Raw genomic sequence first — 10,160 nt, 5'->3', positions numbered from 1 at the left:
GAGTCGACTCCACGGCAACCGGTAAGCTCCCTCTCCACCACCCAATGGGCACATGAAGAATGCGTGTTCTGTATCTCCCTGATGTTTTATGTCATCAGCACCGTACTCCAAGCATTTGCTGGAAGCATTGTTCAGACAGAATCCAGGCTGGGCCGGGAGCTCAGGAATATTGACTTTTATTTGACTACTTTTCCAAGGACTTGGAGCTGGCATTTAGATGGCAGCCAGCCTCAGAAAACCTAACAGTAAAGAAAAGCCAAAGTGAGCAGTGGGGTAGCTGGTCCGGAAGGGATTCTCCTTCCATCCCCCAGAGCACCCTCATGGCCCGCTTCTCCTTTCACTGAGAGGATCCTGGGGTGAAGCGCAATGGGCTGACAAAAGGAAAGCGGGCGGATGCTGCCCCGGCCGTGCGGCGGTGGACAGGGCACGACTGGAAAGAACGCGCGTTCCCGAGTCTGAGGAGTCTGGGTTCTGGGCCCCACCAGCCCCCTCACGGCCCTCCCTGGGCTGGAGCGGAGTCGGCCTCGTGTTCGTGGCGGGACCCACTAGTAGTGTGGATTTCAATTGTGCTGGCATCGGAACCTGGGGAGGAAGAGAGAGAGGGTTGTGATGGTGGCTGTGTTCTGAGATGGTGCATTGTGAGCCTTGGAAAGCACTCTTGGCGCTCAGCACTGCGCTTGGGACCCACCACCTTTGGTCAGAGTCCTGGCGTGCACACGGTCTACAGACGTCAAAGTCCTGGCGTGCACGCGGTCTGGAGACAAGATTGCATCGCCCTTTCACTCACACTTGACTAAAGCATTCCAAAGGATTGGACAGACCCTACACAACCGTCTAGGGCCATTGGTCTAGGGTCTCAGGTCCATCTTCAGCCTCCCAGCACCCCCCATTCAATCTCTGGGCTGGGCAGCTGAGCGTTTCAGACAGACAAGCCACATGGATGCTGCAGGCCACGGCTACTGTGACCTGGGGAGACCTCGAGCCCCACAACGTGTGCCGTGTAATGTAGCCGCACAAGGCATGCGAGCGCTGTGACCACAATGCAGCTTCCCGGGAGGCAGTAACTCTGGCGACAAGGACTCCGTGGTGGCCTGGTCACCTGTATTCAACTCCAGGACATGCCCCAAGGGAAGGAGGCCACCGCCCTCTGTAAAACTAAGACCCTTCCACATCACCTTTTTCTGGATGAGGCCACGTGGTTTTAGCAAGCTGCCCCCTCCCGCAGCTCCGAGACGCCACCCGTGGAGACCGTTCCCACCTTCCCAGGCCACGTGTAAATACACATTGAGCAGAGTCCCTGCCTGACAAATCTTTGCCTAATCATAAACTGGAACTCTTCAGATGAGATGAGAAACTGATGACTGATAGGTTCCTTCAATGCCAGATACGTACGTCCAATCAAATATTTGTTGTTGTTGGGTGCCATCGAGTCAATTCCAACTGATAGCAACCCCATGTGACAGAGTAGAACTGCCCCATAGGATATTCTTGGCTGTAATCTTTACCGGAGTAGATCACCAGGTCTTCCTCCTGCGGAGTCGCTGGGTGGGTTCAAACCACCAGCCTTCTAGTTAACAGCACAGCGCTAAACTGTTGTGCCACCAGGGCTCCTTCCAATCAATATGCTCCAAGTTATTCAGCATCCTTTGCAAGAGTAGTCATCGGAGGTACTTCTCTCAGGCCTGGGTTTCAGGAGAGGCTGTGCTCCCATGAGCAATTGGTGTGTGTTTCTTCTGGATCGTTAACAGTCTTGTAACTGAGGGCATTTTCTCTTCACTTCCCCTCCAAGAAGCTCTGAGCCAATGGCAGCCCATTTTTAGGAACAGGGTGGGGCTAATTTTACCTGGTTTTTGTTTTTATTTTTTAATTTCATCATCACTGCTTGTTGGTTTGCTTTCTTCATGCAGTGGTGGATCTCACCCTTTCCCCTTCCCTTCTTCCAGAAGGAGCAGGAACTTAAACCAAACCAAACCCACTGCCATGGAGTCGATTCCGACTCATAGTGACCCTACAGGACAGAGTAGAACTGCCCCATGGGGTTTCCCAGACTCTAATCTTTACGGAAGCAGACTGCCACATCTTTCTCCCACGGAGTTTGGCTGGTAGGTTCTAACTGCCGACCGTTCAGTTAGCAGCTGAGTATTTAACCACTATACCACCCGGGCTCCTCAAAAGGAATAAGAGATGGCTTATAAAAAGTAAATCCAACACTATAAGAAAACACAAAACATAGGCATGTCAGTGAAATGAAAGCCAACATTCCCATCAAAAGCATAATCCTGAGGGTCTGTTTGCACAGGGGACTGTGGGAAGCCCTTTGGAGCAGACGTCGGGCTCGGTCTTTCTTTCCCCACACCTCTGGGAGCGCCTGCTCTGTGCCTGATTCTCGGCTGGGCGTGGGGAATACAGACATGGAAGACACCATTCAGCACCCATCATGGTCTTTTTCAGTCATGGGAGGGGCAAATGATGACCCTTCACAAAAGTTTCCAGACCCTAGCTCCCTCCACTGGTGGGCCTTGCTGATGCTGGGTCTTCCTTTTTCACACCTGAGCTGGGCCTGCCTCAGGGCCTTTGCACGTCTCTTTTTTTTTCTGCCCAGAAAGCTCCTCTCCAGATTTTCTGACACCTCTCTCCTTCCCTTCAATCAGGCCTCAACTCAAGTGCTACCTGCTCGTCAAAGAGGCTTCCGGGACAGTCTATCTAAAACCATGGCCCTCTCAGCCCAGCCTCTGTCCCTGCTCACTCCCTCTCTGATTGGCTTTTCTTCACAGCCCTTCTAACTACCGGAATATTGTACAATCATTTGTGTTCTTTGCTATGTCTCTGCCTCTATAACAGAGAGCTGTGCAGGCAGGGAATCGGTGTGTCTTAGTCACCACCACATGGGGCCCTGGTGGCGCAGAGGCTAAGAGCTCAGCTGCTAACCAAAAGGTCGACAGTTCGAATCCACCAGTCACTCCTTGGAAGCCCTACTGGGCAGTTCTACTCTGACCTATAGGGTCACTATGAGTCGGAACTGACTCGACAGCACCTAACAACAACAACAACTCTGTCGTATAGGGTCGCTATGAGTCACAATAGACGCGACAGTGATGGTTTGGTGTTTTCAGTTTTACTCAACACCACATAGCTAACGCCTGGCACAGCACCTGGCACATGGAAGGGGTTCCATGAGCACACGCTGAGGGGATGAGCACAGGGGGTGAGGGCCTTGGCATCCAAGTGGAGCATGTCTAGAGACTGATGGGCACAGGGAAGGGGTGGGGAAGAATGTGGAAACGAGGCGCTGATAAATCATGGCGACGGGAGAGGCGACGGTTAGGAAAGGGCTAGAACAGCCTGAGTTACCAAAAAAGGTGGCAGTATTGCCAAGAAGGCAAGTAGGACACCACCACGTCTCCCTCATAAAGGCACCCTCCGGATTGCGAGGGGAGGAGGCAGAGTCCGGGGCTTCCTCCCAGGCCTGGGTTGAGGGGAGTCTGAGAGGACACAGGTCTGGGTGCTCAGGGCAGGTGTGACACACTCCGTGAAGAGAGGGTGAAGGAGGCGTTTAGCGGCTGGGGGAAAGGACCGAGTTTGGGGTTGACCCTACATCCAGGTCCAGCAGGAGAGCCCACGTTGCTGACAAGGATGGAGGGAGAAGATCCATTTGTTGGAGGGGAACCCACTTTTCCTGGAGACCGAGGACCAGCTTGGAAGAATGCTGGACACCACTTCCATCCACAGCGACATTTCTGCTGGAAGGGCTGGTGGCTTTTCAGAAAGACTTGGCTCTAACAGGGTCACCCACTGTTTGTGACGATGTGCCGGGCCCGTGGGAACTGCAGGTGTTTTCTGTGGGTCTCTTCCAAAAGCTCCTGCGCTGCTCTGTCACATGGTGGCTCGTGATCAAGCTCTGGGTTGAGCACACCCCGTGACCTCTCACTCCAGGGCACGACTGGGTCCTGTGGTGTGAAGAGTTCCCGGTCCTTTCATCCTCCCCCTGGGGCTCCACGGAAGAGAACACTTGTGCCACAACAGCCTGCCTGAAGCAAGCGCTGTTGGAGCCCGCCGGCCTCCCAGTGAGCTCGCTGGGCACTGGGGCTTCGCTTCAGGCCTTGAAGGTCTCCATGAAGGAGACTGTGCCGCCCAGGCAGGGCCTGCCTGCCGCCCAGTGAGCTAGCTGGGCACTGGGGCTTCACTTCAGGCCTTGAAGGTCTCCATGAAGGAGAATGTGCCACCTGAGCAAGTCTCTGAGCCCTCGCGTGTCACATGCTGTGGGGGGAAAGCTGCTCTCCCAGAGTTCCACATGAGCTGGACTGGTTGGTGGGTATGGGATAAGGCCCTGGGGCAGGGTCTCGGGGCATTGCTGGAGGTTGGGCCACTGGAAAAAAGCCCACTCATGCATGGTACTAGGTAATGTGGGCCCGTAAGGGTAAGGCGGCTGGTCTCATCACCATGAAGAGCAGAGAAACATTGCTGATGACGGGGAGAGGGACAGACAGAATTCTGGGAGAGAACAGAATTGTGAGAAAGATAGGGATTTGTGGGAAAGATGGGGAGTTGTAGGAAAGAATAGAGAATTATGGGAAAGATAAGGAATTGTGGGAGACACAGAAGGGGGTAAGGAATGAAGAATTGCAGAATAAAATGAAAATGGGTGAGAGAGAATGAATTGTCAGAGAGAACGAGAATCTGAGAGAGAGGCGGAAATTGTGGGAAAATTATGGTAGAGAAAAGGAATTGTGGGAAAGAATGATATTGTGAAAGAGGCATAGAATTATGGGAGAGATGAGGAATTGTGGGAGAAACAAGGAATTATGGGAGAGGCCGGGAGTTGTGGGAGAAACAAGGCATTATGGGAGAGGTAAGAAATTACCAGAAAGATGTTTACCTGTGTTTTACTAACTACGCAAAGGCATTAGACTGTGTGGATCATAACAAATTATGCATAACATTGCAAAGAATAGAATTCCAGAAACACTTAATTGTGCTCATGCAGAAACTGTACATAGACCAAGAGGCAGTCATAGGAACAGAATAACGGGACGCTGCATGGTTTAAAATCAGGAAAGGTGTGCATCAGGGTTGTATCTTTCACCATACTTATTCAGTCTGTACACTGAGCAAATAATCTGAGAAGCCAGACTATATGAAGAAGAACACAGCATCAGGATTGGAGGAAGACTCATTAACCTGCGGCATGCAGATGACACAACCTTGCTTGCTGAAAGCTAAGAGAACTTGAAGCACTTACTGATGAAGATCAAAGCCTTCACTATGGATGGCACCTCAACATAAAGAAAACAAAAATCCTCACAACTGGACCAATAAGCAACATCATGATAAAGGGAGAAAAGATTGACGTCAAGGATTTCATTTTACTTGGATCCACAATCAACGCCCATGGAAGCAGCAGTCAAGAAATCAAACGACATATTGCATTGGGCAAATCTGCTGCAAAAGTTCTCTTTAAAGGGTTGAAAAGCAAAGATATCACTTTGAGGACTAAGGTGCGCCTGACCCAAGCCATGGTGTTTTCAATCGCCTCATATTCGTGGGAAAGCTGGACATTGAATAAGGAAGACTGAAGGAGAATTGATGCCTTTGAATTATGGTGTTGGCGAAGAACATTAAATATACCATGGACTGTCAGAAAATGAACAAATGTGTCTTTGGAAGAAGTACAGCCAGAGTGCTCCTTAGAAACGAGGATTACGAGACTTCGTCTCACATATTTTGGACATGTTATCAGGAAGGATCAGTCCCTGGAGAAGGACATCATGCTTGGTAAAGTAGAGGGTCAGTGAAAAAGAGGAAGACCCTCAACGAGATGGACTGACATAGTGGCTGCAACAATGGGTTCAAGCATAACAACAATTGTGAGGATGATGCAGGGCTAGGCAGTGTTGTACATAGGGTGGCTATGAGTAGGAATTGTGAGAGAGGACAGAATTATGGGCGAGACAGGAAATTGAGGAAGAAACAGGCATTATGAGAGATACAGGGAATTGTGGGAGAGAAGGAGAATTGTGGGAGAGAAGAGAATTGTAGGAAATATTTGCAACTACAGGTATGTGTTGCTTAATGTCCAGAACACGTTCTGTGAAATAGGACGTCATTTGATTTGGACGTTGTGTGAACATCAAATTATATACAGGAGAGAGGCGCGCAAGATGGTCACCAGTTGGGCCGCTGCCCCGAGGGACTACTCAAAAACTTTGGCCCTGCCACTGCCACCACCGTTCCTGAAGAGTGGAATTAAGGGAAAGGCAAGGAATTATGGGAGAGAATGGGATTGTGGGAAATCATGGAATTCTGAGAGAGACAAGGATTTCTGGGAAAGATCAGAATTATGGGAAAAACTAGGAATTGTGGAGGAGATAAAGGAAGGTGGCTGGGAGTGGGGAATTGTAAAAGACACTGGAGGTGTGTGAGGGAGAATGGTGAACTGTGAGAGAGAACTGGAATTTTGAGAGAAAAAGGGGAGTCTTGGGAGAGAACTAAATTATAGGAGGTACAGGAAATTGTGGAAAAGACGAGGAATTATGGGAGAGAACAGAAATGTGGGAAAGAGGGACTTGTAGGAGAGACTAGGAATTATAGGAAGGATTGGGAATTGTGGGAGAAAATAGAATTATGGGGGAAAAGGAAAATTCTGGGAGACAAGAATTTGTAGGAAAGATGAAAGAACTGTGGGAAATATGGAGAATGTTGTGAGAGAACTGAGATATATGGGAGAGAAAGAATGGAGATTGTAAAGGAGAATGGAGATGTGTGAGGGAGACTAGAGAGTGGAGAACTGTGGGAGAGAACAGGGAACTGTGCAAGAGAAGAACAAATTGAGGGAGAGGACAGAGAATTTCTCTGGAACTGTGGGAGAAAACAGATACTTGTGGGAGAGAGGGAATTGCAGGGGAGAAAACGAATTGTGGGAGAGAACAGAATGTGGGAAAAACAGGCACGTGTGAGAGAGACAAGGAATTGGGGAGAACAGAGAGTTATGATAGAGCCAGGGATTGTGGGAAAGATGTGGAATTCTGGGAAAGAATGGAGAATTGTGGAAGAAAACACAATTGTGACAGACACAAGGAAGGTAGAGAGAGTTGTAGAAGAAACTGGAAATGTATGAAGGAGAATGGAGAATTGTGGGAGAGAAGAGGAATTTTGAGAGAAAAGGGAGACTTGGGGAGAAAAGAGAACTGTGAGAGAGACAAGGAATTGTGGGAAATATGGAATTGTGAGCAACAACAGACTTGTGGGAGAGATAAGGAATTGTGGGAAATATGGAATTGTGGGCAACAACAGACTTGTGGGAGAGATAAGGAATTGTGGGAAATATGGAACTGTGGGCAACAACAGACTTGTGGGAGAGATAAGGAATTGGAGATATGGAATTGTGGGCAACAACAGACTTGTGGGAGAGATAAGGAATTGTGGGAAATATGGAATTGTGGGCAACAACAGACTTGTGGGAGAGATAAGGAATTGAAAGGGAGAATAGAAAATTGTAGGCAAGATGGGGAAGGTAAGAGAGAACAGAGGATTATAGAAGAAAGTAGAGATGTGTGAGAAGAAATGAGAATTCTGAGGTAGAATGGGAATTTTTAAGAGACATGCAGGAATTGTTCGAAAAGAGAGAACTGTAGGAGAGACAAGGAATTATGGGGGATACTAGGAATTGTACATCCAGAACCACTGGCAGTGAAGGAAGAAGTCCAAGCTGCACTGAAGGTACTGGTGAAAAACAAGGCTCCAGGAACGGTTGAAATACCAGTTGAGATGCTTCAACAACCCAGTGCAGTGCTCGAAGCACTACTGGCATCTCACAGGTAGACGTCAAGGATGCTGCTCAATATCCTACAGTGCACATGACAGCCCCCACCGCAAAGAATGGTCTAGTTGAAATGTCAGTAGTGCCAAGTTTGAGAAACCCTCCTCTGGAGGGAGAAAGTAAGCAACAGAGAACTCAGTTCCACCTCTGTCCAATCCCCAGATGAAGACAGTCATAGCAGCCTTAATGTCCCTGAACACAATCTTTTTGTAAATCTTCTAACTCTCGTAGATTCTCTCTCCCTCACGTTTTACATATGCAGGGGGCTACAATAAAATGACAGCTACCAAAGATCTCCTCGCACGGATTAATGTGCTGGTACATGTCACATCGTCAGGGCAGCTTAATCGTCATGGATGTCAGAGCAGTGATTTTTAAAAATGTTTTTCTAATCAAAAGATTTTTTTTTTCCTAAAACAAAACCTTACAGGGAACCCTAAACCATAAACAGATAAGAGCAATATATTAGCAAAAATTTATTTCATAAGTTACAATTTGATTTTTATAAAAAATAAATATTATAATCAATTACAAAGATAACGCTGCTTTAGTCAACACAAAACTCAGAAACCAGAACGTGAGGTGAAAGTCTTCTATCAATTTCAACATCTAATTTTGTTCTGTGTTTTGGTTTGATTGCACCATATCGAGAAAATCTAGTTTTAAATGGATAAGTAGCTGAATATGGTAACAGTTTTTAAGTCGTTAACTCTGCGGTCTCAGGACAGTCTTTGCTTAAACAGATAGGGCAGGAGAAATGTTATTCTGAGCTCTACACCACCAGTCTGTCAGTTTGTCTTGCTGTGGTGGCCTGTGTGTTGCTGTGATGCTGGAAGCTGTGCCACTGGTATTTCAAATACCAGCAGGGTAACCCGTGATGGACAGGTTTCAGCGGAGCTTCCAGACTAAGACTAGGAAGAAAGGCCAGGCGATTTAGTTCTGAAAATCAGCCCATGAAAACCCTATGGATCACAACAGAATATTGTTTGATAGAGTGCTACTAATAGCTGCAACAAAGAACTCAGAGCTATCGACCATCATGAAGATGATGCAGGGCTGGGCAATGCTTCGTTCTGTTGTACGTAAGGTCACCATGAGTCACAACCAACTCAAACACAACTAACAACATGACCCACAAATGAGCCAACGTGGTGGGGCAAACTCATGGGTTGGTGGGATCCCAAGGGTTAATATTTGGTAGACAACATGTTTGGGTATGCTTTTTTTGTTTTTAATCACAGACGGAAATATGAATTTGCGAATTTGAATCATTTATAAGATGCCTGAAGTATCCCCTCAAGGTTCTGCAGAGTCTGGAAGGGACAGATTAAAGGAGCTAGTTGGCTGGGGGGCTTTTTGTCTTGAATGCCCCAAGTGAGCTGGACAAACTACACCAAGGCTATAATCTAAAGAGTTCATGCAGTATCATTCGTTGTCTGGCAGCAAATGTTGGGAAGGGGTTGGAAGTGACAATTTATCTCATTTTCAAAATGCCGCCCAGGCCAATGCGGGGAGCCGATTATAATCAATACAAGGCCATGGTGCTTAATAACTGCATGAGAACCCACTGCCGTCGAGCCGATTCCAACTCATAGTGACCCTATAGGGTGGAGTAGAACTGCCCCGTAGACTTTCCAAGGAGCGCCTGGTGGATTCAAACTGCCGACCTTCTAATTAGCAGCCGTAGCACTTAACTACGCTACCAGGGTTTCCAACCACACAAGTGGCACCATGAAAATACTCAAAGGTGAGGGGCATGAGGAGACATCAGGTTAGCGTCCGTGCCAGCTATTCTAACTCCATTGGCACCCTTTGAAGGGCCCTGGGGATGTCATCCACTCCTCCTCCAGACGGACCTCGTCACCTGGTTATTTGATTCCAGGGGCGCTCTGGGCTCCCAATCCTCCTGCCTTGGGAGACGGGGCATTACCTTCCGACAGCAGGCTCAGGGCCTCATCAGAAGCCAGCCCCAAGCCCAGCGCCTTCTTCCTGGCCCCCTGGCTGTCACAGGGCCCTGAGGAGCCCACGGGGGAGGCGCAGACCCGCTCAGCCTCCGAGGTCGTCAGCGATTCCCACTGCAGCTCCTTCCTGGGAGATGACAGGTCCAGGCTGCACCCCATCCAGCCATAGAAGGCCAGAGACAGGAGAAATCCTTGGGCTGGATTCAGCATCCCCTGGGTGGGAGGGGGCAGAAAGACACACGGGGTCAGTCAGGGCGACGTAGCAGAAAGGAGAGCTGTCAGTGGTCCCACCAACAGGGCTAGAGCACTTGGGAGGGGCCCAGGATGGACGGAGGGCTGGGACAAGACACAGGTTGGCTGTTGATGCTGTACCTAGAAAGTGT

General features: G+C 48.8%; 1 protein-coding gene across 1 annotated transcript in view; it reads right to left on the bottom strand.

Moving 5' to 3' along the window:
* Window positions 1-359: 359 nt before the first annotated feature.
* The window catches only part of GPR143 (G protein-coupled receptor 143), a 37,340-nt gene continuing 27,539 nt past the window's right edge, over window positions 360-10,160 (bottom strand). Inside the window, exons 8-9 of the mRNA XM_004385192.2 lie at window positions 9,747-9,990; window positions 360-582 (exon numbers count right to left, since the gene is read on the bottom strand). Coding sequence (XP_004385249.2) covers window positions 491-582; window positions 9,747-9,990 — 336 coding nt within the window. The 3' untranslated portion in view covers window positions 360-490. The remainder of the gene's footprint in view (window positions 583-9,746; window positions 9,991-10,160) is intronic.

Source organism: Trichechus manatus, unplaced genomic scaffold (genome assembly GCF_000243295.1).
Source record: "Trichechus manatus latirostris isolate Lorelei unplaced genomic scaffold, TriManLat1.0 scaffold00134, whole genome shotgun sequence".
Lineage (NCBI taxonomy): Eukaryota > Metazoa > Chordata > Mammalia > Sirenia > Trichechidae > Trichechus > Trichechus manatus.
Note: the sequence above shows the minus strand (reverse complement) of the source record. Positions and strands in the feature narration are given on the sequence as shown.